Here is a 27,344-nt window from a genome sequence, read left to right as displayed (position 1 = left end):
TAAATAAATATTTTTTAAAAGACAAAGAAAAGAAACATATTACCTTCCAAAGAACAAGGGTAATGAGAGAAACTGGCTTTCCCTCCACACTCCCCAGGTAGGGTCTCACTATAGCTCAGGCTGACCTGGAATTCATAGTCTCAGGGTGGCCTCAAACTCACAATGATCCTCCTACCTTTGTCTCCCAAGTGCTGGGATTAAAGGTGTGTGCCACGACGCCCGGCTTGAGAAGCTGGCTTTTTAAAAACAAAAAAAGGTGGATGAGCCAGATGTGATGGCACACACCTTTAAAAAAATGCGCAGAGCCATGTAATGTTCCATGTTATGGATGACTTTATGTTTACATTCTCAATATACTTTAGTACTTTTTCTTAACTAGTGTAACTTGTAGCAGCTTTTTTTTTTAAGTAAAGCAATACTTAAGTGCTTAAAACATGAAGGAAACACTATTTTCAGCGGGTCTTATTATATCTCTAGTAAGACTACATATTTATGCATCAATTCTGTCTCTATTTTTTTAATTTTAGAAAATGAAAATTGCTTATTCCCTGTGAAACGTAGTAATCTCTGAAAGTAGCGTGTAGACTAGGGCAAGGGAATTGAGAATATAAATAAGCTTGAGATTTAGGAATTTACAGACCTTTAGTGTAAAATTCTATTTCAACTGAACTGTGTGGCTTTGGTTGAATTATTAGCCTCACTGAGCTTCAGTTTCCTCATCAGTAAAATTGAATCATATAATTGAGGGTCTGTGAATTCAAGGTTAAAGTATTTGTAGTATAGTTTTTGTTTTGTTTTTTGAGGTAGGGTCTCACTCTAGCCCAGGCTGACCTGAAATTCACTATGTAGTCTCAGAGTGGTCTTGAACTCATGGCAATCCTCCTACCTCTGCCTCCTGAGTGCTGGGATTAAAGGCATGCACTAACACGCCTGACTCATAATGTAGATTTTGTTTTTGGTTTTGCCCTTTTTTTTTTTTTCTTTTTTTTTTTTTTGGTATTTCGAGGTAGGGTCTTACTCTAGCTCAGGCTGACCTAGAATTCACTGTAGTCTCAGGGTGGCCTTGAACTTATGGTGATCCTCCCACCTCTGCCTCCTGAGTGCTGGAATTAAAGGTGTGCACTACCATGCCCAGCCTCATAATGTAGTTTTGACACAGGTGCTTGTCCCATAAATATAGGCATAAACATGAATACTTACATGCATTCATAGGTATAAAATAGGTCCAGAATCCATGTGATAATATGTTAAAGTGAATCCTACTTCACTCATAAATGCTTTATAACCTTATGAAGTTCATTTCCATCATATTGATAATAAAAAATGTATCTCCACCCTCCAGGTATTCCTCTGGTTGGTAACTTAAGAACAAGGCTCCTTGCTCTTCACGTCCTTGAAGCTGTGCTACCAGCTTGTGAATCTGGTGTGGAAGATGACCAAATGGCCCAGGTTTCTATTCTCAAAATTACTAGAATATGTTTTTCACATCTGCAATATGATTCAAAATGCAAACCTATATACAGTGCCTTTAATTGTAAATGTGTCACTTATTCAGAAGCATGAAGTTCACTTTGAAGATTGCTCAGGAGAAAGAAAGAGGTTATAAGAAGAAGAACAGAGCACATGTTAAAAAGGATACTGTGGAATTTCCCAGTAGTCTGGGCCTCTAGAGAAAGAAATGAGAGATTGTAAAGCTCATCAGGTCCATATCCAGTAAGACAACACAAGGGCAATGGAATCCATTGTATAATGAATGGTCTAATGACCTTTCAAAAAAAAAAAATCAACTTAGAAGAACCAAAAGTATACTGGATACTGGTGTAACCGAAATTCCTATGTGATGGAATATTACAGCTTAGTGGTTAAGGCCTGTGAAGCCAATTCCCCAGGACCCACGTAAGCCAGTTGCACAAGGTGGCACTTGTGTCTGGAGTTTGTATAGCAGCTGAAGACCTTGGTGTGCCTATTCTGTCTCTCACGCGTGTGCTTTCTCTCAAATAAATAACATTTATAAAAATTTTTAAAAATGCATAATACTCTCTATAAAGTTCATCCCCCTTTTCTTTCAATAAACAGGTTGTTGAACGTTTATTTTCTCTTCTTTCGGATTGTATGTGGGAGACTCCCATTGCTCAGGCCAAACATGCTATTCAAATAAAGGAAAAAGAACAAGAAATAAAATTACAGGTAACTAATTTTTCCAAAAAGGTGTTGTTAGACATTACAAGTGTATGTCCTATTGTGTGTGTGTCTCTGGGTGCAAGGTCCCTTGACAGTCCTTGCTGTATCAGTTACTCTATTTCCTCTTCTGTATTTTTTCCTTCTCCAGTGGTTCCTTCTGAGCTTACAACCATGCTGATCTCTTATCCCACCTCTCCATCATATTTTTTTGTAATTATTTTTATATGTCGGAGGGGGGGAGAATTGGGGCGCCAGGCCCTTCAGCCACTGCAATCAAACTCCAGACATATGTGCCACCTCGTGGACATGTACAACCTTCCATGTTTGCATCCTCATGTGTGTCTGGCTTACATAAGACATGGAGAGTAGAACATGGGCTTTGTAGGTCAAGCACCTTAACCACTAAGCCATTTCTCTAGCCTCCATCATATTTTTATCCATGGAGCCTTCTTTATTGTCTCTCTTGTCTTCACTAAAAAGCTTCTCAAGGGCTGGAGAGATGGCTTAGCGGTTAAGCACTTGCCTGTGAAACCTAAGGACCCCGGTTCAAGGCTCGATTCCCCAGGTCCCACGTTAGCCAGATGCACAAGGGGGCGCATGCGTCTGGAGTTCGCTTGCAGTGGCCGGAAGCCCTGGCACACCCATTCTCTCTCTCTCTCCCTCTATCTGTCTTTCGCTCTGTGTCTGTCACTCTCAAATAAATAAATAAAAAATGGACAAAAAATATTTTTAAAAAAAAGCTTCTCAAAAGAGTAACAAAGTCATGTCAGTCACTTTTTCTCATTATCTTTTCCCTAACTTATATCATCAGGATACTAAATTTCCACAAAGTGTTAGTTGCTAAATGTAGTTGTTTCACAGTATCTACAGGGAAGGATTGTAGGAGTACCCTGGCATACCAAAATCATTTGGTGCTCATGTTCCTGATATAAAATTGGTAGAGTATCTGAATGTAATTTCTTAATATCCCCCATATGCCTTGAGTCATTACTAGGTTATTTCTGATACACAATGTAACATAAACTGTATTGTTTAGGGAATGGTGACAGAAAATAAGTGTGAACATGTTCAGTTCAGATGCAGTTTAAAAAACAAGTTCTAGCTGGGTGTGGTGGCACACACCTTTAATCCTAGCACTTGGGAGGCAGAGGTAGGAGGATTGTCGTGAGTTCAAGGCTACCCTGAGACTACATAGTGAGTTCCAGGTTAACCTGGGCTAGGGTGAGACCCTACCTTGAAATAAATTTTTAAAAAAAGTTAAAGGGCTGGAGAAATGGGTTAGTGATTAAGGCACCTGCTTGCAAAGCCAAAGGACACAGGTTTGATTCCCCAGTACCCACATAAAGCCAAATGCACAAGGTGATGCATACATGTGGAGTTTATTTGTAGTGGCTAGAGGCCCTGGTATACCCATTCTGTCTTTCTCTATCTGCCTCTCTTTCTCAAGTTAATAATTTTTTTTTTAATTCCAGTGTCTAGTTGATTAAATCTACAAGTGTAAAACCCAGGAAACAGAGGGCCTACTCTTTTTGTCCACATCTTACTTTGCCCCTGGAAGCTCCAGCCTTGTTGTTTCGGAAGCATTGATTTCTTGGATCTGCACACGCCTTCTGCCAGTTCTCGGTTCCCTCTGGAAGTAACTGTTCTTTGTGCCGCTTTCATGTTAGCTTCTTCCCAATATGCTTCTTTTATATAAAATTCCATTTTTATAAACAGTTTTTGTCTGTACCTTTGCAAAATTTTTAAATATATTTTATTTATTGATTTGAGAAAGAGACAGAATGGGTGCACCTGGGCCTCCAGCCACTGCAAAACTCCATACGCATGTGCACCCTTGTGCATCTGGCTAACGTGGTTCCTGGGGAATCGAATCAGGGTCCTTAGGCTTTGCAGGCAAACACCTTAACTGCTAAGCCATCTCCCCAGCCCTGTGCAAATTTTTTATTGGCATTGGGTACCTTTCTTTCATATTTAAATGGAAGGCTCAATGTCTCCCCCTCAGAAATTTTCCTTTTTCTAGCCAGGCATGGTGGTGCATGCCTTGAACCCAGCTCTTGGGAGGCAGAGGTAGGCGGATCACTTTGAATTTGAGGCCACCATGAGACTATATAGTAAGTCCTGGGCTAGAGTGAAACCCTGCCTCAAAAAAAACAAATGAACAAAAATCTCTTTTTCTTTCTGTCACAGTTTTGAGTGGTGGTGCCATCATTCACCTAGCTTTTAGACCTACTTTGCTGGACTTCTAGACTCATTTAATATCCCCAACCATGTATCTTGGGCTCCACTGATTTTACCTGTTAAATAGCAGTCAAATACACACATCTAAACTTGTGGCTTAGTTTTCCTGATTTTCATTCCATCTCAGTAGTCTCTCATTTTTATTGTTTATTTTTATTTATTTATTTGAGAGTGACAGAGAGAAAGAGGCAGATACAGTGAGAGAGAGAGAGAGAATGGGCTCGCCAGGGCCTCTAGCCACTGCAAATGAACTCTAGACGCATGCGCCACCTTGTGCATCTGGCTAATGTGGGTACTGGGAAGTTGAGCCTTGAACCAGGGTCCTTAGGCTTCACAGGCAAACACTTAACCACTAAGCCATCTCTCCAGCCCTCTCATTTTTATTTATTGGTTTATTTATGTATTTATTTATATCCCATGTCACCTATCCCCTTTTTTTCATCTATTCTGTTCTTTCTTTTTCCATACCTAAAGAGACCTTATTTGGTTCTGTAAGCCATTGATTCCCAAATTTTAAATTGTCTTTTATTGTGTTTCATTTCTTCTTCTTTTATTTATTTACTTTTTTTTTTTTTTTTTTTTTTTTGAGGTAGGGTTTCATTCTAGTTCAGGCTGACCTGGAGTTTACTCTGTAGTCTCAGGGTGGCCTCGAACTCATGGCAATTGTAGCAAACAGCTTCAGGTTCTCTGAGATGAACTTCCAGACCAGGCACAGTTATGGAGGAAGGGATTTATTGAGGCTTACAGATCCAGGGAAGTTCTATAATGGCAGAAGAAGCTGGCCTGCTTTCACAGGACCAAGCTGAGAGGGAGAAGGTCAAGCCTAAAGCCACACAGCACGGCACACTTGGCATATCTTTAGATTGAAATCTCAAACCCACCACCACACCTTAAGATGCAATCCGCCCAATGACACTATCTTCCGCCAGGTGGCTGTAGATCCAAACTACAAGCTAACAAAACACTGAATATATTGGGGCCCATATATTCAAACTACCACAACAATCTTCCTACTTTTGCTTCCTGAGTGCTGGGATTAAAGGTTTGCACCACCACGCCTGGCTCTATTTTTTCATTTCTTGAATGATAGTGTAATAGGCATCTCATACTCACTGTGTCAAAAATAACATCCTTCCCTCTGTCGTATTCTGTCCCCAGTTTTCCAGTTAAGTTACTCAAACAAGTTACTTTGGCATCATTTATTTATAGTTATTTATTTATTTGAGTGAGAGAGACAAAGAGGCAGATGGGGGGAGGGAGTGAAAGAGAGAGAAAACAGGTGAACCAGGGCCTTCAGCCACTGCAGGTGAACTCCAGACACATGTGCGACCATGTGCATCTGACTTATGTGGGTACTAGGGAATTGAGCCTGGGTCCTTAGGCTTCACTGGCATGTGTCTTAACCGCTGAGCCATTTCTCCAGCCCTGTTGGTTTCTCTTTAAAAGATCACTTGAATATAACCTCATATTCTCTCCTGGAACCACTGTCATTTCTGGCTTGGATTACATGGTAGCCTCTCAACAGACCCCTCTTCTTTCATTGCTTCCTCCTCATGCATTCTCTACATAGGATCCAGACCTATTTTTGATCATTATAAATCAGAGCATACTGATTCCTTGCTCAAAACTCTCCAATAATGAGTGAGGCATGGTGGCGCATACCTTTTAATCCCAGCACTCAGGAGGCAGAGGTAGGAGGATTGCTGTGACTTTGAGGCCACCCTAAGACAACAGAAAATGAATTCCAGGTCAGCCTGAGCTAGAGTGAAACCCTACCTTGGAAAACAAAAAACAGCTGGGCATGGGGGCACACGCCTTTAATACCAGCACTTGAGAGGTAGAGGTAGGAGGATCGCTGTGAGTTCAAGGCCAGCCTGAGACTACATAGTGAATTCCAGGTCAGCCTTAGCTAGAGTGAGATCCTACCTTAAAGAACAAAGAACAAACCAACAACAATTAAAAAAAAAAAAAAAACCCTCTCCAATAATGCACTATCATTCTAATCTAATTGTAATGTTTCCTGCCCTATCCCTTTGTTCACTGTATTTTTGGATAATTTCCCTTCCTCCCTTTTCATGAGCACATTAAACTTGTTCCTTCCTTAGGGCCTTAAATTGGGTATTCCTTTAGTTATTTTTATTGTTGTTTGTGAGGTAGGGTCTCACTATAGCCCAGACTTATCTGGCACCCACTTTGTATTCCCAGGTTGGCCTCGAAATCATGGTGGTCCTCCTACCTCTGCTTCCCGAGTGCTGGGATTAAAAGTGTGCACCACCATGCATGGCTTCTTGTTATTTTTGTGAAGCTTCTTACTATTCAGGTAGCAACTTAATAATCACTTTTCTAGAGGGTCATTCCCTAGTCTGTCTAGAGTAGTTGACCAACATCTTTCATGTAATTTCAATATAGTCCTTATTACTTACTATTTATTTATATCCCTTTTCCAAAATATATGTTCTGTGAGAACAGAGGTCTTATGTACTGCTTAATATAGATGACCTGATGGAGTACTAGGCATAGAGGAAATACTTAGTAAATTCTCATTTAGTGAATGAATGAATTTAGACTGTCACTATTCCTCACCTAACTCTTGTAACAGTCTCCTGATTACTCCTTTTGCCTGAATCCTACACACTCCTAGTAAAATAATATTTATAAGTTTCCTATCTGCTCAGATTACCTAAATATAAATATTATTGTAAGAACTTCTTATTTATAAAGTTTGAACTTAATATGGCACCTAAGACCTTCCATTCTTGTACTTTTTCTCTTTTTGGGTTTATTTTCTGCCATTTCCATCCTGTAGACCTTCCATCCCTGTAGGTCACTGAGATCTGCTGTGCCTTCGCGCCTGCCGCCCCTACCGCCCCTACTTCCTCGTGTGTCTCTCCTCGCTGACCGGCTGCTGCGAGCTTTTCATCACTTAGTCTCAGCTCAGAAGTTGCCCTCTCTGGAAGGCTTACTTTGTTCTTTTCAAATTTGGGTAGACACAGTTTTAAGTTTTCGTTCTACCTGTCATATAACTTATTTCCTCTCCAGGTGACTGACATTATTAGTCTGCATACCTCCTAACTGGATAAGCTCTTTATAGCATTGGGTTTCCATTGCCTTGCATAATAACTGAAAATTTGTAGGTACAGAGTTTTTTGGTGCAGCAAACCCAAGGAATATATCAGATCTGTTTTACTCCCATATACTGACCCAGCTTCCTTTCTGGCAGAAGCAAGGAGAGTTGGAGGAAGAAGATGAAAATCTTCCTATACAAGAAATATCTTTCGATCCAGAAAAGGCTCAGTGTTGTCTAGTGGAAAATGGACAGATCTTAACTCATGGCAGTGGAGGAAAAGGGTATGGGTTGGCATCAACTGGAGTCACTTCTGGGTGTTATCAGTGGAAGGTGAGTAGATTCTAAGAGGTGGGCTATTGTTGGGTTGTTGGCTTTGGTTGTTTAGTTTGTCATTTTTATCCCTTGTGCTTGGGTTCTTTAATATCAAAAAACTGTGAGAAGACTGAAGTTGTTCTATAAATGGCATTCTGGCATGATGTAAGATTGTATCCTAAGTAGAAACTGAGTAAAGGATATACACGAAGTCTGTACTATTTCTGTGACTTCTCTAAGTTTAAAATTATCACTATATTTCCAAGTGCATCGTTAAAACATTGACTTACCTCTTCTGCAAGGAGTCACACAGAGCACACATTCCTCTGTGATCAGTGATGTGCAGCAGCATGTCTGACATGTTTTTGCCTGGGGAAAGCCCATTGGAAATTCAGCACCAGGGATTTTAGTGCTGGTCATACAATTACCCTTTACCTGCCATGCTCTAGCAGTCTACTTTCCAGAAGAAAGCAGGTGTTGACATAAATCATATTCCTTGTACAAACAGTATAGGCCTTTTTTTTTTTTTTTTTTTTTTTTTTTTTTTTTTTTTTGGTTTTTCGAGGTAGGGTCTCACTCTGGTTCAGGCTGACCTGGAATTCACTATGTAGTCTTAGGGTGGCCTCAAACCCACGGCAATCCTCCTACCTCTGCCTCCCAAGTACTGGGATTAAAGGCGTGCACCACCACGCCCGGCTCATAATTAAATCTTTTTATTTGTTTGAGAGAGAGCGAGAGAGAGAGAAGCAGATAGAGACAGAATGGGCATGCCAGGGCCTCTAGCCACTGCAAACAAACTGCAGATGCATGCACCACTTTGTGCATCTGGCTTATGTGGGTACTGGGGCATCGATTCTGGGTCCTTAGGCTTTGCAGGCAAGTGCCTTAACTGCTGAGCCTTCTCTCCAGCCCAACTTCGCTCAAATTCTTAGGATGTGGATAGAATGCAGCCAGCTTTTCCACCAATGGCCCACCCAGTTCTAAGACACTTTTTCCTTCCCCTTTGAACTTCATAAGCCAAGTCTTCATAGTCCACAATTCTCTCTTCATTTGGCATTTTCAAACTTACTAGACAGCTTTACTTACAGTACTATAAGGTATCTCTGGTCCAGAGTACCAAATCGTTCCATATTCCTCCCACAAACACATTTCAGAAGACCAAAACCCAAATGGTCAGATTCATTCATTGCAGCAACAACCCCAACTCTCAGAATCTGTTTTTCTGTTGCAATTACCTTTCCATTGCTGTTTATGGGACAAACACCTGATTACTAGCAGATTATGGGAGGAAAGGACTTATTTCAGGCATCCCTTTTCCAGGGGGAGCTGACTCTGAACACACCCTAGGGCTGGATCCAACCCTGACGTCTGCCCCTGATGGTACCTCCTCCATCAGGGCTATCTGGCTGCTAAATGCCTCATCAGCTTAGGGCTAAATAGGAAACTCAGTCACAAACACTTGACACTGCGGGGACATTTACATTCAAACACACCTTAGTCAGTAGCTGGGGCCAACCTCTGCTCTCTGACGGTCTGTCAGGTTTGAGGGAAGGCTCAGTAGTCAGCTTTATTTTAAAGTGCTCACAGTAGGGGCTGGGAACATATGCTTAGTGGTTAAGGATAAAGACACTTGTTTTCAATAGTGTCAGAATTGCTATTGTTAACTCTTCTGGATAGATGTCTATATAAGAGTCATTTCAAAAATCCATATGTAAGAAGTTGAAGCTTTCTATGAATGATTTTCTGAACTATATACTTCCTTAGGTTCATAATTAAGATGTGAGCAGAAATTGCTTATTTAAAAGTTACAAGTACTCAAAGTTTTTCTGAATATTCTGCAAAGTAAAGGATAAATTTGTTCTACAAAATCTTTCTAAACTGATGAAATGATTTCATTTTATCTAAATTCCAGTTAGGCTGAAAAGAAACTCAACATGTACTTGAAAATGCATAGATGTTATTTATAAGTATAATCCTAGTTTTTGTTAAGTTAGCTAGTAACAAATAAATGTTTATTTTTTTAGCATTAATTAACATCATGACTTTTTTATTTTAGTTTTACATTGTGAAGGAAAACAGAGGCAATGAAGGCACATGTGTTGGAGTTTCTCGCTGGCCAGTACATGATTTTAACCACCGCACTACCTCAGATATGTGGCTCTATAGGGCCTACAGTGGTAACCTCTATCACAATGGAGAGCAGACTCTGACGCTGTCCAGCTTTACTCAAGGAGATTTCATTACTTGTGTATTAGACATGGAAGCCAGGACCATTTCCTTTGGAAAAAATGGAGAGGTACTGAAACCCATTCACAAACATTGTATATTTTTTCATTTATATTCCACTCAGTTATTCAAAAATTACCCAGTTTATAAATCAGCCACTTCCCCTGTCCTCCCAACCTTCTTCTCTTAAAAATATACCTCTTGGCACCTACAGTGTTTTACTAGTACCAAAATTAACAATAGCAAGGTGGTAAAGACCCAATAATATTTTTTTAACACAGTAGACAAATTTAGGATTATATGTTTTGAATTTATTTTGATAACACAAAGCTTTGGTAGTTGAGCTTTAGCTCTGGTATCTTTTGTTTTATTTCATAAGAGCTTTGAATATAAAAAATGTTTGTGTTTAATTCTCTTTCATTCTACCAAACTCCAGGAACCCAAATTAGCATTTGAAGATGTGGATGCGGCAGAGTTATACCCATGTGTGATGTTCTATAGTAGCAACCCAGGTGAAAAGGTAATGAAATCATAAGCCATACATTGAAGCATAAAGGATATTTGATATTTTTACTAATACTTGTAAGTATCAAGTAGATGTTGTAAGACTAATAATGTATTTCCACCATTAAAAGTATCTGGCCCACATATCCTTCTTCTACAATGTTAGTACTTTTAGAAATGTCCTTTATATCAGGGCACCATAAATGTAGAGTGAAGCAACTTTCAAACATTTGCAATTACGAGAATTACAACAACTATATTACAAATAATATGGTTCATTGACAGTTATGGACATGAGGAAAACAATGTAGAAATAATCTTAAGCATAAGATAAGTACCATTAGCTGAAAAACGGAATTGAAGTCACAACAAGGAAACCACCTTTCATTCATTCAGCTAATGGAGTTCTCAAACATCATAGGTGGTTTGAATTTGAACCTAATGAGGACAATGTTAAAGAGTTATCCTCTCAGTGACACCTTTCTGTTCTCCTCCTCTAACACTCAGGCAGAAACAACTATATCTTTGGTTTCCCACCTCTTTATTCTGGAAGATGTAGGTCTAGTCTCAAGAATTTCTAGCAAATTTTATAGTAGAAAGTTTTCAAGGTAGATCATATATATTTTTTCTATAATTAAAATATTATACTTAATCATAATCATAAAAATAACCTTTTATTCTATGCTCTTAAATATTTATTTATTTATTTGAGAGAGAAAGAGGCAGAGAGGGAGAGAGAAAGAGAATGGGCGCACTAGGGCCTCCAGCCATTGCAAACAAACTCTAGATGCATGTGCCACCTTCTGCATCTGGCTTGCCTGGGTACTGGGGAATCAAGCCTCAAACCAGGGTCCTTGGGCTTAACAGGCAAGCGCTTAGCTGCTAAGCCATCTCCCCAACCCCTTTTAAATATTAAGGAGTTGGAATTTAAGCTTAGCTGTTCACAGTTGGGGGAATAGCCTTGAATAGCTAGGCAATAAAAATTAAACTGGAGGTAAAGGTAAGGCTGCAAAGTACCTGATAACATCCTCCACCCTAGTGGTGGTTTTGTAGCCTAGAGTAGGGTTAGGGCATAATCTGTTTAGAAACTTGGAGGAATTTATCCAGCCTTAAGTCTCTGTAACAATCAGTTTATCTTATTTGGAGGACTTTTCCTGATAAATTTCAGAAGCTTTGTGGAAAAAATAATAGTTAACATTTAAAATACTTAGAATAAACCTAGTATACTAATAAACATTTATATACATAGTTTCATTTAACTTTTTAAGTAACATTAGGAAACCGGTACTTTTATTAATAATGCTATTTTTCAGATAAAATAAAAAGCTAAGGTGTAGAGGGATTAAGTCATTTTTCAAGATTACAAAGAGTTAAGAGTTGCATTCAAGTATTGCTCCTCTTTTAACTTTGTTTTGGGGTATAGGAGAGGAGATAAGATCTACCTATGTAGCCCAGACTAACCTTGAGTTCTGTATAGTCCAGGCTGGCCTTGAACTCTAGATCCTTCTAGCCCCATGTCTCCGTTGCTGGGGTTTCAGGCATGTGCCACTATACCTAGCTTTCTCTCTTGACGTCTATGTCCTGAATGCAGAACATGTTCAGACTGGACACATCCCAGTTGTGTTGATTCATAATTTTACTTTTATGCATACCCGTGAACAATACAAGATGGTTCCAGAATTCATTATTATTCTGGAGATTTCAGAATGAGAGCTCTTGTATCCTGCAGTCCTTTTTTGGACTTACTTGAGTCAGCCACTTACCCCTTACTTTTCATCAATCATTGGAGTGGTCCCAGCTGCTCTGGAGCTAGCTCATGGGCTATTCTGGAGCACCACAGTGCTAATTACTTCAGTAGATCTGTAACATTTCCCCCTCGAGGCCATTTGGTAAATGCACAACAGGAGATTCCAAATGTTAGAATTTACATTGACTAGGTTGAGGAGACCTATTAATATCATGTTGCACCCTCTTGCTTTTTATTTTATGTAGGTGAAAATTTGTGATATGCAGATGCGTGGTACCCCACGGGATTTACTTCCAGGAGACCCCATTTGTAGTCCAGTAGCAGCAGTACTAGCTGAGGCCACTATCCAGCTTATCCGTATCCTTCACCGAACAGACCGTTGGACTTACTGCATTAACAAAAAAATGATGGAAAGACTACATAAGATTAAGACGTGTATTAAAGAGTCAGGTCAGAAGCTAAAGAAAAGCCGCTCGGTTCAGAGCCGAGAAGAACATGAAATGAGAGAGGAGAAGGAGAACAAGGAGGAAGAGAAAGGGAAGCCTAACAGGCATGGCCTCGCTGACCTCTCCGAAGCACAGCTGCGGACTCTGTGCGTAGAGGTGTGGCCGGTGCTGGCAGTGATCGGAGGAGTTGATGCTGGCCTTAGAGTCGGAGGTCGGTGTGTTCACAGGCAAACTGGGCGCCATGCCACGCTTCTGGGAGTTGTCAAAGAGGGCAGCACTTCTGCCAAAGTCCAGTGGGACGAAGCAGAAATTACTATCAGGTATGACCTGTTGAGTTACACTTTAGCAAATAAGTATTTAATGGTGAAATGGATCATTGCCCATGGACAGTGAGTAAGAATGCTTTTTAGATGAACTGCTAGTTAACTTTCAAAAGTGATTTTCTTTTCTGTATGACTTTGATGTGCTAAAGGAACATTTCCTGGAAATACTAGTGGTTTGTAAATATGTATGTATGTATGTATGTATGTATACATATTTTTGGCTGTGCTTGGGATCAAATTCAAGGTCTTGTGCATGCTGGGCAAGTGGTACATCACTGAGCTATGCCCCCATCTGTTTACCGCTTTCTGATCATTTCCATTACACACACACAGATAGTAAAAAGGCCAGCCAGCGGATCTGTGGATCACATTTGTGTTAAAGGGGCTAAGTGTAGGATGGGAACATCTAAGTGGCTGAGTAAACATCTAAGACTCATAGTATTTGTTTAAAACTTTATTAGCATGTAAAGAATTAGGTTTTATAATGTTCTCAAGCAAGTGCCTTTAACTGCTAAGCTATCTCCCCAGTTCCTCTCCCGAGTCCCTCATTATGGTGTTTTTTTCAAACACATTTTGATTTTTTTTGTTTTTGTATTTTTTAATTTAAGAGAGAGAGAGAGAGAGAGAGAGACAATGGGCAAGCCAGGGCCTGCAGCCACTGCAAATGAACTCCAGATGTATGTGCCACCTTGTACATTTGGCTTACGTGGGGACTGGGGAATCAAACTTGGGTCCTTTGGCTTTGCAAGAATGGCCTTAACTGCTAAGCCACATCTCTAGCCCACATTTTGATTTTTGTTTCCCTGATTTAACATATTTTGGATCTACCTTTTTTATTGTTTTTTAAAATATTTTTTTATTTTTATTTATTTGAGAGAGAGAGATACAGAAATAGGCAGGTAGAGAATGGGTGTGGCAGGGCCTCCAGACACTGTAAACGAACTCCAGACATGTGTGCCCCCTTGTGCATCTGGCTTACATGGGTCCTGGGTAGTTGAACCTGGGTCCTTTGGCTGTGCAGGCAAGCGCCTTAACTGCTAAGCCATCTCTCCAGTGCTCTTTTGTTTTGAAGTTTTTGAGATAGGGTCTTGCTGTATAACTCAGACTGGCCTGGATTTCATTATGAAACCCAACCAGGTCTCAAATTCATGATCCTTTTGCATCAGCCTCCAGAGTACTGGGATGACAGGTGTACATCACACCCAGCCCAGATTTTTTTGTATTGTTTTGAAACATATATTTCTGTTCCCTTAATAAGCAGCATTTTGAATAGATAAGAGAATTATATTTATTTGACACAAGTAAGATCTAAAAGCATCTAACTGTATTTGCAAGTACAGGTTGAAATATAAGCTTCATAAATTTGAAAAGGAAAATGTAGGGTATCTCCAGTCATAAAGACACTTATTTGACTACATAAGTATATTATTTGAAAATATCAATTTATTGATACTATATAGCTAACTAGCTATTAATTTGTCTCATTTGATTTCTATAAAGTTATATGTTAACATGACAGAGAAAATTATCCTAAGGAGTGGTCCTTAGTGGCATATATAAGGAGCACTATTTTAGAGTTGAATAATTGTCATGTATCCTCTGTTGAAAAATAACACATATTATTTTAGGGTTTAGTGGACTCTTACCTCCCCATGACCCACTGTACTAAGCTAAGAAACAGTGACAGTTTACAAAGTCACATGAAGTATCTTTTGTTCATCCTTTAACTTGCTTCAGAAAGGATTTATATACTTTGTCATATATTTTTACAATATAATAAATTAATAAAACAAAATAAGAAAAATTTGGCAAAAGGAAAATTATTTAGATTAGAACCAAAATTTTGGCTAGTGTAAGAAAACTTTATATATTCACTAAAGCTTTTTAAAAAATACTATCTGTAATTGTGTCTTTTTTTTTTTTTTGGAGGCAGGGACTCACTGTAGTCCAGGATGACCTGGAATTCACTCTGTAGGCCAGGCTGACTTGAAGCTCATGGTGATCCTCCTGCCTCAGCCTTTCAAATGCTGGGATTATAGATGTGAGCTACTATACCTGGCTTGTAATTATATTATTCTTAAATTTCAGGAATTTCTTGTCAGATATTAGGAATGAATAGTTCTTGCTTGAATTCTTAAGTTTGTAGCATCAATTAAACATTCCAAAGTAATTTTTTTTCAAGGCAAGCCCAACAGACTGGCTTTTTTTGTTTTTAAGTGTGTGTGTGTGTGTGTGTGTGTGTGTGTGTGTGTGAGAGAGAGAGAGAGAGAGAGAGAGAGAGAGAGAATATATATTGGTGTGCCAGGGCTTCCAGCCACCATAATTGAACTACAGACATGTCTGTCACCTTGTGTCTGGCTTACATGGGTCCCAGAGAGTTGAACATGGGTCCTTAGGCTTCACAGGCAAGTGCCTTACTGCTAAACTATCTCTCCAGCCCCAAAGTCTTCTCTATATTATAAAGATCTACTACAGACACAATAACTAGATCAATTATGTAAATTTTTCAACTAGCTTACATCAAAGTATGTCTGACTTACCTCCTGTTTTGTAAGTAATGTTGCACAGACATATTCTATTTTTTCTCTTTTTTTAAACATCTATTTATTTATTTAAGAGAGTGAAAGTGGCAGAGAGAGAGAGAATGGGTGTGCCAAGGCCTCCAGATACTGCAAACAAATTCAAGATGCGTGCACCCCCTTGTGCATCTGGCTTACATGGGTCCTGGAGAATTGAACCAGGATCTTTTGGCTTTGCAGGCAAGCACCTTAACCGCTAAGCCATCTCTCCAGCCCCAGATACACTCTTTTGGCTAGTGTACCAGTGCCTGCTTATGTCAGGGTTGAGTGGTAACAGAGCTTATGTATCCTGAATATTCTAAAGTAATTACTGTTTCTTTATGGAAACTTGGCTGACCTTGGCTTACATTATATACTAGCAAATATTCTCATTTGGATGCATATATACATGTCATTGGTTTTCCATTTAGCATCATATTGTCCCATTTTCTCATAACATACTCGTTTTTCCCTGTAATGACATCGAGTTTGTGTAAGGTATTCTCTGTATCGTGTACATGATGCATCTTGTTTTGTCTGCATTATTTTCTGTACCTTCCTCCTGTCTTTCCCTCACTTGCTTTTTCCTGTGTCATTCTGATCTTTATTAAAGCTTCCCAACTTTTTGGTCGCCTAGTGATACTCCGTTGTATAACCTGGAACCCTGTGAACCACTGCTGTTTGATGTGGCGCGATTCCGAGGCCTGACAGCTTCTGTGCTGCTGGACCTAACGTATCTAACAGGCATTCACGAAGACATGGGCAAGCAGAGCATCAAGCGGCATGAAAAGAAACACCGTCATGAGTCTGAGGAAAAGGGGGACATTGAGCAAAAACCTGAAAGTGAATCTGCTTTAGATGTGCGAACAGGGTTAATGTCAGATGATATCAAAAGTCAGGGTACCACAAGCTCCAAATCAGAAAATGAAATCGCTTCATTTTCTTTAGAGCCAACACTGCCAAGTGTGGAATCCCAACACCAAATGACAGAGGGAAAAAGAAAAAACCATGAACACATGTCCAAAAACCATGACATAGCCCAGTCAGAAATCAGAGCAGTCCAGCTTTCCTATCTCTACCTCGGTGCTATGAAATCACTTAGTGCTCTTCTTGGCTGTAGTAAATATGCGGAACTGTTGCTGATTCCCAAAGTACTGGCTGAAAATGGCCACAACTCAGACTGTGCGAGCTCTCCAGTTGTTCACGAGGATGTGGAGATGCGTGCAGCTCTGCAGTTCCTGATGCGACACATGGTGAAGCGAGCAGTCATGCGATCGCCCATCAAGAGAGCCTTGGGATTAGCTGATCTGGAACGAGCTCAAGCCATGATTTATAAATTAGTAGTCCATGGGCTTTTAGAAGACCAGTTTGGGGGCAAAATTAAGCAAGGTATGTTACCTGCTGAAATTGGTTTTACTCACAGTTGTTAAAAGTGATACATTCTATAAGTGATTTGTAAAAATTTATTTTTTGGGCTAAAACAATTTTCACACTGCTCTTCCTTTGTAAGATAAACAGATCTTTTTTTACCTTTATGTTAGTACTCACTTATATACCTATCATTTTCTGTTTTAAAATCTATAGAAGTATTAGAATTTTGATAGTTAACACTAAATTTTGCTGAACAATTTAAGTACAAAAGGTACTCAGCTGTTTATTGATGTAATTAAATTTTTTTAATATTCTTATAACTTCTCAGATATTTTAAGGCCACTTTCATAGATCGTTATGTGTAAAACATTCACTTTGTTTTTTCATTACTTTTGGGAATAATACAAAGCGTAAAATAAAAATGAGATTCATGGAAAAAAAAGTTTATTTAGTGTCTACTGTTGCCAATCTAGAACTTTTCTTGGTTCTAGAGAAGCAGCAGTGAGCAAAACAATGTCTCTTGTCTTCAAGAAGCTGTGGTGCACTGGGTGTAGTGGCACATACTTGTTATCTCAGTGCATGGGAGGTGAAGGCAGGAGGCTCAACAATTCAAGGTCAGTTTGGAGAGATGGCGGTTACTAGGTTCCTTTTACAACTGAGGGGCCATAAGATTTGACCTCCTGAGTTCAGTTCCTCCGAACCTATGTAAACGGTTGGGTGTGGCCAGGAACCTCTCTAACTCTGGTCCTATGGAGAGCAGAGGCTAGAGGATTGCAAAAACAGCAAACTGTGATGACTGAGAGATACTTTCTCAAGGAAATACTTGGATGAGCAGTGATTGCCCCCTGGCCTCCATACACATGCAAACAGAGCTTATACATCGGTACACAGATGTGCAAATACCACACACATACCACTATGTATGATATATACTGTGTACATGCAAAAAATAAGAAGCTCAAGGTCATCTTGGAAATGGAGGAGGAAGTTTGTGCGGTTTTTTTTGTTCCTTTTCCTTCCTTTCCTTGCCTTTACCTTTTTCCCTGTGCCTTACCTTAGAACATAGGCAGAGGCAGGTGCATTACACATGTAAGTAGGCATGTTAAGATCATGTTGATTAGGAAGGAATATGGTTATTTAGCAGACCTAGTGGAAGTAATGTTCTTGTAGCAGCTGGTATTTTGATTATGCTTGTTTGTTGACTTTTTAACAGGTAAGGAAAAAATATGAATGTTGCAAAGTTTTAGTAGCCTCCCCCTTTTGAGTCATTATTTAAAATCCTGGGCTGAAGAGATGGCTTACCAGTTAAGCCACTTGCCTGTGAAGCCTAAGGACCCAGGTTCAATTCTCCAGGTGCCACATAAGCCAGATGCACATGGTGGTGCATGCATCTGGAATTTGTTTGCAGTGGCCAGAGACCCTGTTGTACCCATTCTCTCTCTCCCTCTCTCTTTTCCCTTCTCTCTGTCTCTAATAACTAAATAAAAAATAAATCAGAAAAAACTAAATCCTTTTAAATTTTTGTCTTTTTCTATTTTTAAACTTTCAAGATTGTTTTTTCTTTTGTTCTTTTCATTTCTTTATTTTTTATTTACAGAATGGTTTATTATTCTTGAATTTAAAAAAATACTTTCATTTAAGAGAGGTAAAGAGGCAGACCAAGAGAGAGAATGGGTATGCTAAGGCTTCCAGCCACTACAAATAAACTCCAGACACATGTGCCAACTTGTACATCTGGCTTACGTGGGTCTGGGGTAATCAAACCTGTGTCCTTTGCAGGCAAGCGCCTAAGCCACTAAGCCATTTCTCCAGCCCTTTTCTTGGAATTTTATGCCTTATTTTATTTCATTTTTTGGAGCAGAGTCACATTCTGTAGCTCATTCTGGCCTTGAGTTTACATTCCTCTTGCTTAAGCCTCCTGAGTGATACCACACCTTCATTTTATTTGTAAGGAAATTCCCTTCTCTAAAATCATAGCTGAGTAATTACTTGTAAGTGCCTATTGTAGTACTTACCTGTAGAATCTAGACTGGGGAGTAAAGTAGTGAAACAAGAATGTGTGTATATATAAAACAACTTTTTCTGAAAGTATCTAAGAAAATACAGATAGAAACTTTGGTGTTTTGAGTTAGGACTTAGTATGTAGTCCTGATTGACCTAGTACTTGCCATATAGCCCATGGCGGCCTTGAACTCAAGGCAGTCCTCCTCCCCCAGCCTCCATAGTGTTGGGATTACAGGCACGTGCAACCATACCCAGCTTTAGAAACTTTCAGAATTAAAAGTTTTTGATTTCCACCATTACTTTCGGCAAAAACAGATCTTACTGTTTTCTTAACCTGCGCTTTGGTTTGTAGAGGCTGATCCGCAAGCTGAAGAAGGTGAGCGAGGCCAGCAGGCACAGACGCCGGTCACCACCAGTCCATCGGCGTCCAGCACTACTTCCTTTATGAGCAGCTCCCTCGAGGACACCACCACTGCCACCACTCCAGTCACTGACACAGAAACAGTGCCTGCATCTGAGTCCCCAGGGGTGATGCCACTTAGTCTCCTCAGGTAAAGAAGTTGACCTGCAATGTCTGCCATAGTGATGCCTGTGCTTCTGAAAGCCTGGTCCTTCCCTAAGTATAGTGTACTGTAGTGTTAGAAGAACCCGGGATCACATCCTAAATGTCCCTCAGAAGTCTTATAACTTGACCCATAGTCTCACAGCCAGTTCGTAGTGGGCCCATGTCTAAGCAGTCATGTTTCTGACAAAGTGAGTTCACCCGATTTTCACTCTCCTTGATTGCAATAATCATTTTTCGGTCAAGGTTAGGTTGTCGTAGGCTCAAGTGATCCACCTCCCTCAGCCTTCTGAGAATCTGAGGAATATAAGTGTATTACCATGCCTTGTCTAAGCTTTTCCTTCAGAAAGTGATTTTTGGATGGTGGTTTTGTGTGTAAGTGTATGCACACTTTTATACTTCTGGAGATCAAACTCAGGACCTTTTGCATGCTAAGCACATGCTCCACCATTGAGCCATATTTCCAGCCCAACACTGGTATTTTGACTATTAAAGGAAAAACCTCACTTACATGAAATGATTTTTCCTCTCGTGTTACTTCCTTTTCAAGCATAATTATTTGCACTTTTACTCTGACTATAAGGTTGAAAAGTCTACTTTTCAGAAGAAAGGGCATGTCTTATACTTCTTTGGCTATCCCTGTTTAATAGGTTTGTAAATTCTGTATGTTTACATTTCTTTTTTGTTTCAGTTTGATAGACACAGAGAAATATAAATATAAATATTTGATATATATCAGAATACTGTTCTATATTGATATCAATGCAGAAATGAAGACTTTAGTGTGAAGACCTTTATAGAGAGACTGTTATACTGTGGGGTGCTCTCTTTACTGTGCATAAGTGAAATAAAGAAAGAAAAATAGTTTACATATTTTTTTCTTTCCTCCTTCTCATAGCTGAGCACAGCATTATTGTTCTCATTGTATATGCCAAGATTTTGGAGAGTAGAAGAGGAGCTCAACTCTAACTGCAGTGATTCTCAGTTTTTGGTATACACAGGAGCCATCCTGTGGAGGCTCTTAAAGCAACAGCAAATCTATTTCAGTAGGTTTAGTGGGGCTCATGGTTCACATTGTACTTGTTTCCATAGTAATTCTTGTACCCCCCCCCCCCACGTTGGGTTTCACGTTAGTCCAGGCTGACCTGGAATTTTCTCTGTTGTCTCAGGGTGGCCTTGAACTCACAGTGATCCTCCTATCTGCCTCCCAAGTGTTGGGATTAAAGGTGTGCACCACCACGCCCAGTTTTGTTTCCATAGTAATTCTTATTCAGTGGTCTTCAGCTCATAATTTGAAAATTACTACTGCAGTTTTGTATAGAGGAGCACTAGTCATAGTTGCTGCCGTTGCTGTTCCCCACACATCTCCTGTTTCTTCTTCGTGCTCTCATTTGAGTAATGGTGCTAGGAGATACTTCTGTTTAGGAAAGGAGGAAGAGAGCTGGGCATGGTGGTGCCTTTAATCCCAGCCTTTGGAGGCAGAGGTAGGAGAATCGCTATGAGCTCAAGGCTACCCTGAGACTACATAGTGAGTTCCAGGTCAGCCTGAGCTAGAGTGAGACCCTACCTTGAACCCCCCCCAAAAAAGAATGATAGAACATTCTAATATTTTCATTTATTTTATTTTAGACAGAGAATTGGCACACCAGAGCCTCAGCCACTGAAATTGAACTCCGGATGCTTGTGTCATATAGCGGGCTTGTGCCACCTTGTGCTTGTCTCACCTTTGACCATCTGGCTTTGTTTATTTTTTTATGAGAGAGAGAGAAAAAATGGGTATGCCAGGGCCTTAGCCACTGCAAACAAACTCCAGACATGTGTCACCTTGTGCATCTGGCTTATGTGGGTTCTGGGGAATCAAACCTGGATCCTTAGGCTTTGCAGGCAAGCACCTTAACCACTAAGTCATCTCTGCAACCCTCTAATATGGTTTTAATTAATATGGCCATTTCAGAATTCAGGGTATCCACAAAAAATCTGTGACTCCATGCCTGTTAAAAAGCTCTTGACTGAAGCTGGGCTTGGTGGGGCACACCTTTAATCCCAGCACTCGGGAGGCAGAGAGGAGGTTTGCTCTGAGTTCGAGGCCACCTTGAGACTACAGGTCAGCCTGGACTAGAGTGAGATCCTACCTTGAAAATAAAAGCTCTTTACTAGGCATTCACCAAGCTCTTGAGACCCTGTATCTCTCCCTTCAGTATCAGAGATTGAACTCAAAACTATATCCCCAGACCTTTCTCTTTCTTCTTAGTTTTTGTTTCTCTGCTATTGGCCAGGACTTGATTATAGTTATGGTTGTTCCTCCCTGACTGAAGATCACTTCATAGGACAAAAATCAGTAAATTATTGCCATATACATATATTCACACTATCAGTTATTTGATTGATTAAATGTGCTTTTTATGATCTTTGAAAGCTCCTAGATTACAGGAGCTATAGCTCAGTGGTAGAGTGCTTGCCAAGTGCATGTGCAAGACTGTGGGTTCAATCTCCAACATTGCAGGAAAGAAAAAGAAAGCTCTTCAGTGTTGTGGACAAGTCTGGACATTATCCTTTCTCTAGTGTCCACCTTTCACTAATGTCCACCTCAGCATGAGAAGGGCTGCCTGCTCTGTACTGTTCTCTCTCTACATGCCATTCCTATAATGTTTATATCACTATTTTATCATTCATGTCATTGTCCTCTAACATCGTTCCTAAACTATTCATGTCATCATTCATATATACCTCTGTTATTCATATTTGGTTCACATCACCACAGCCTCATCATTCATATTATCTCCCTCTGGCATATAATTCATATGTATATTTTGTTTGTTTGTTTCTCCAGGTAGGGTTGGTCTCTGTAGCTCAGGCTGCCCTTGATCTCACAACTCACGGTGATCCTCCTACCTCTGCCTCTTGAGTGCTGGGATTAAAGGTGTGCGCCACCATGCCCGGCTTAATTCATATTTTTTAGTTGTGCTGAGTAACAAGAAACTTAACCTTTCTTTCTACAACTTGTCTATAAGCTATTACTTTGAATCTGTGTTTTTAATTTCATAGCTACCTAGTGGATTTATAATTAAAATAACTTCAAATTTCCTGTCTTTAAGTCTTCTTTAGTCTCTTAACTAGTGTATGCATACCAAAATACTCCTGCCATCTTGATAATATAGTAGAAGGAAAACTCCTTAAAGACCAAGATTTTTATTCTATTTTCTTAATTGCTATATCCCACCCTACTATGGTACTGACATTTTGCTGTGCAAATTATAAGGTTTTATTATTTTAATAGTAAGTGTGCCTGTGACATAAGTTTTAAAACTGAGGACTCTTTCTCTCATTGTCCTCCATTAAATTGAAACTCATTTGTATTATTTTCCAGGTTGTATGTTCTTCTATCAGAAGATTGTGATGTGTCTCTTTTCCTAATTGGATTTTTATGCTAACCATTGTTATTGTCTTAAAGGCAAATGTTCTCTAGTTATCCAACTACCACTGTACTTCCCACACGCCGTGCACAGACTCCTCCAATATCATCATTGCCAACCTCTCCATCTGATGAAGTAGGAAGGAGGCAAAGTCTGACCTCTCCTGATTCCCAGTCAACGAGGCCAGCTAACCGCACAGGTGAGTTTGCTGTTAGGTTCTGCAACTCAGACCTGTTGGCATTCTAGGCGTGTGGACTTTATTATAATATAATCATTGTGTTTTGTCTTCATTGAAGGTGAAGAAGTGACTTAGATTATACCCTTCAAACTGAGTGACTGCTACACTTTGAAATTGTACATTGAATTATGGCTATTGGAAGAGAAACAACATAGCTTGTATCAATCATGTCAGAACTTCCATTACTAACACAGACAATTTTTATTACTATAAACTTCCCTCTAAGCATTGCTTCAGTTGTAGCCCATGTATTTGTAAGATAATCACGAGGACATATCAGAGAAGTCCAGGTTGTGGGACATTGTTCAAAAATAACTGGCCAGTAATTTTCAAAGTATGAAACTAATTCACAGACTGATGAAGGAAGGTCCACAAATTCAAGGCTAGCCTGGGCAACTTAGTGAGAACTTGTTTCAAAATTATAACTAAAAATAGGGCAGGATATAGCTCAGAATGCCCAGTTATACACACACATACAGTGTTTAAAAGAGACTTTATAACCAAGTAAAATGTATAGATGATCCTTTGATGTAAAACACTTTTTCAGGAAATTTAATGAAACTAGAATGTAATCTGGCTCAAATGATGACATGAATTTTGATGGCTGTGTTTTAGTCATATAGAATGTTCCTCTAATTACTGGTTAACATAATCAGTGAAGATGTAGCATCTGCTCTATTATGTACTCTTGGGGTTCAGGAGAAAAGAGTTATTTGTATTATTCTTGCAAATTACTGTAAATTGGAATGTTTTCACAAGTGGAAAATTATTCAAAATAAAAATATGTAGAGAATTTTTCTGGTGGTTTATTTTGTATGGCTAACAGACTTATCTATGTGAAAACCTGTACAGTGCTATAAGTTTAGTCACATTTAGTTATCAACTTAGGTGTTTTGAAAAATTTCCCTTTTTTGAGATAAGGTCTTTTTATGTAGCCCTTGAACTAGTGAGTCCCCTGCCTCAGCCTCCTGAATGATAGAATTATGTATATATAATATCACATTCAACTTCATTTAGTGTATATCTAGATGGTAACTTGTGATTACTATGAACACTTTACTCATGATATGTAATAACACTTTACTCATGATATGTAGTAACATTTAACTTTTTTTTTTTTTGCTGTAGCCTTGTCAGACCCAAGCAGTAGACTTTCAACTTCTCCTCCTCCTCCAGCAATTGCAGTTCCCCTACTGGAAATGGGATTCTCTCTCCGTCAGATTGCCAAAGCCATGGAAGCTACAGGTAGGATAAGTTTCATATTTCAGTATCTTGTTGATAATCGAAGTTCTATTTTAGTAAAGGCAGTATTTTTTAAGAGGTCATAAATCTTGTCCAAGTTCAGTATTAGACACTTTTCCCTTTGTGTAGGTGCTCGAGGAGAGGCTGATGCCCAGAACATCACTGTTCTCGCTATGTGGATGATAGAGCACCCTGGGCACGAGGATGAAGAGGAGCCCCAGCCTGGCAGCACAGCAGACTCCGGGCATGGAGCAACAGTTTTGGGCAGTGGTGGGAAGTCAAATGATCCCTGTTATTTGCAGTCACCAGGAGACATACCATCAGCTGATGCTGCTGAAATAGAGGAAGGCTTTAGTGAAAGGTAAAACCCAGTGCTTTGCTTCTTTCTTGTTAAAAATAAGGACTCTTAATTAAGTTACTATTATTATTATTATTATTAACTAATTAACTAATATGGGAATTTAAATTATAAGCTTATGTTTCTGTGAAGGGTAGAAATGGCATGTTCTTGTTTTGGCTTTTTTCCCTTTGGTTTTTCGAGGTAGGCTCTCACCCTAGCCCAGGCTGACCTGGAATTCACTATGGAGTCTCAGGGTGGGCTCGAACTCACATGATTCTCCTACCTCTGCCTCCTGAGTGCTGGGATTAAAGGCCTGTGCCACCATGCCCAGCTGACATGTTTTGATTTGAATGAATGTTTTTATGGAACAAATTATAAATTCTGAAAAGAAGAAACTTTAAATTTATGGCAAGTTAATAAGCATGCTAAGAATAATAATTTTATCTCATAAGTGATATAAAATAGAGCATTCTTTTTAAAATATATTTTTATTTATTTATTTGAGAGAGAGAAAGAGGGTAGAAGGAGAGAGAGAGAGAGAATGGGAGCACCAGGGCCTCCAGACACTGCAAACAAACTCCAGATGTGTGCGCCACCTTGTGCATCTATCTTACGTGGGTCCTGTAGAGTTGAACCAGTATCCTGTCACTTTGCAGGCAAATGCCTTAACTGCTAAGCCATCTCTCCAGCCCAGAACATTCTTAATATTAGAAGTGCATTTTATTGATTAGAAAGGTAAGTGGTGGAGTGTTTGTGTAGCACAAGTAGTATCCTGAGGTCAATCCCAGCGTGGCAAAGAAGATACTAATTTTATTAAAGCATTTGATAAAAGTGAGCTGTTCTTTGTCAGTGGCATTAAATTTATATTTTAATGTCTTTTTTGATAATTTTTTCCAGTACTGAGAAACAAACATATACTAGGCAAGTATCATCCCACTGAGTTACATCCCCAGGTCTGTAAACTTATAGCGCTGTACAGGTTTTCATATAGATAAGTCTGTTAGCCATGCTTACTGTCTAGAGTATAAGCTCCTTTTTTAACTTGTAAAAGAATTCTGTGAGCTGGGTGTGGTGGCGCACGCCTTTCATCCCAGCACTCGGGAGGCAGAGGTAGGAGGATCACTGTGAGTTCAAGGCTACCCTGAGACTACATAGTAAATTCCAGGTCAGCCTGAGTTAGAGCAGAACCCTACCTTGAAACCACTCCCCCCACAAAAAAGAAATTCTGTGATATGGCTGCCCTGTAGTGAGATGCAATTCCAAAATTCCTTTCAGTCCTTTCTTCTTAAAACTTTAGGTCTTTATTTTTCATTTTATCCAAGGAGTCTTATGATTTTCAAACTTCATATCTTATGGCATGCAGATTTTGTCTAAAAAGCTTAGTGAATAATTGCATAATTTATTTTGAAATGTCTGTTAGCCCCAAGGCAAAGATTCCCACTCTTTTTTAAAAATATTTTTTAAAATTTTTATTTATTTGAGAGTGACAGACAAGCAGAGAAAGAGGCAGATAGGTCAAGAATGGGGCACACCAGGGCCTCCAGCCACTGCAGACAAACACCAGGTGCATGCGCCACCTTGTGCATCTGGCTAACGTGGGTCCTGAGGAATTGATCCTTGAACTGGGGTTCTTAGGCATTACAGGCAAGCACTTAGCCACTAAGCCATCTCTCCAGCCCAAAGATTCCCAATCTTTTAAAGTGTTGTATTCAATAATTTAGGACTTAGGTAAGGACATATTGGATCTTATTTAATTTTTTTTTTCTTTTTTGTTTCCAAGCTAGAAATTATATCCAGGGCCTCATGCTTGCCATATGCTATGCAAGTGTTCTGCCACTGATCCCCATCCCCATCCCTGATCTTATTTGAATTTGGACATGGATTAAGCATTATTTCACTGTTGGCAGAATGTCAAATCAGATAAAATTAATGTTCAGGGCTTAGCATGCATGAGACCCTTAATTTAATCCCCACACACCTCTCTTTGCCCCAAAAAGGTTTATCAAGAACATATTTTAACAAATCACTTCCATTTCCTCCTCTGATACCTGCGGTATTTAAAATAGGATGTTTTATAGGAAAAAAAAATTTAATGTTATTCTATAAGATGTTTTAATTTATAAAAGAAACATTTTAAGCCATGAAAAATGATTTTATTCTCAGTATAGTTGGAGAAAAAAGTAGTGATACAAACAAGCATGAACTTTTGTTGTTTGTTTATTTTTATGAGAGCTTTAAAATTTTCTTTTATTTATTTATTTGAGAGAGAAAGAGGCAGAGAGGAAGAGTGGGCACGCCAGAGCCTCCAGCCACTGCAAATGAACTCTGGACGCATGTGCCCCCTTGTGCCTCAAACCGGGGTCCTTAGGCGTCACAGGCAAGCACTTAACTGCTAAGCCCTTATGAGAGTTTGTGTTGCTGGCCTGGAGAGATGGCTCAGCAGTTAAAGGTGCTTGCTTGCAAAGCCAGTCTGCCTGGGTTCAATTCCCCAGTGCCTATATAAAGCCAGATGCACAAAGTTGCGCATGCATCTGGAGTTTATTTGCTACAGCTCTCTGTGTGTCCTCACAAA

General features: G+C 39.5%; 1 protein-coding gene across 7 annotated transcripts in view; it reads left to right on the top strand.

Annotated features, from left to right (window-relative positions):
* The window catches only part of Herc1 (HECT and RLD domain containing E3 ubiquitin protein ligase family member 1), a 200,464-nt gene that overhangs the window by 123,218 nt on the left and 49,902 nt on the right, over positions 1 to 27,344 (top strand). For 5 of the 7 annotated variants that reach the window (XM_045160355.1, XM_045160353.1, XM_045160358.1 and 2 more), the window contains exons 32-42: positions 1,343 to 1,449; positions 2,077 to 2,187; positions 7,640 to 7,816; positions 9,855 to 10,094; positions 10,461 to 10,544; positions 12,521 to 13,041; positions 16,216 to 16,991; positions 19,330 to 19,528; positions 22,991 to 23,151; positions 24,319 to 24,435; positions 24,562 to 24,793. In XM_045160355.1, the coding sequence (XP_045016290.1) occupies positions 1,343 to 1,449; positions 2,077 to 2,187; positions 7,640 to 7,816; positions 9,855 to 10,094; positions 10,461 to 10,544; positions 12,521 to 13,041; positions 16,216 to 16,991; positions 19,330 to 19,528; positions 22,991 to 23,151; positions 24,319 to 24,435; positions 24,562 to 24,793 (2,725 nt within the window). The remainder of the gene's footprint in view (positions 1 to 1,342; positions 1,450 to 2,076; positions 2,188 to 7,639; positions 7,817 to 9,854; positions 10,095 to 10,460; positions 10,545 to 12,520; positions 13,042 to 16,215; positions 16,992 to 19,329; positions 19,529 to 22,990; positions 23,152 to 24,318; positions 24,436 to 24,561; positions 24,794 to 27,344) is intronic. The other 2 variants (XM_045160356.1, XM_045160359.1) reach the window with 2 other exon arrangements.

Source organism: Jaculus jaculus, chromosome 10 (genome assembly GCF_020740685.1).
Source record: "Jaculus jaculus isolate mJacJac1 chromosome 10, mJacJac1.mat.Y.cur, whole genome shotgun sequence".
Taxonomy (NCBI): domain Eukaryota; kingdom Metazoa; phylum Chordata; class Mammalia; order Rodentia; family Dipodidae; genus Jaculus; species Jaculus jaculus.
This window is presented reverse-complemented; position numbering and strand designations above follow the sequence as displayed.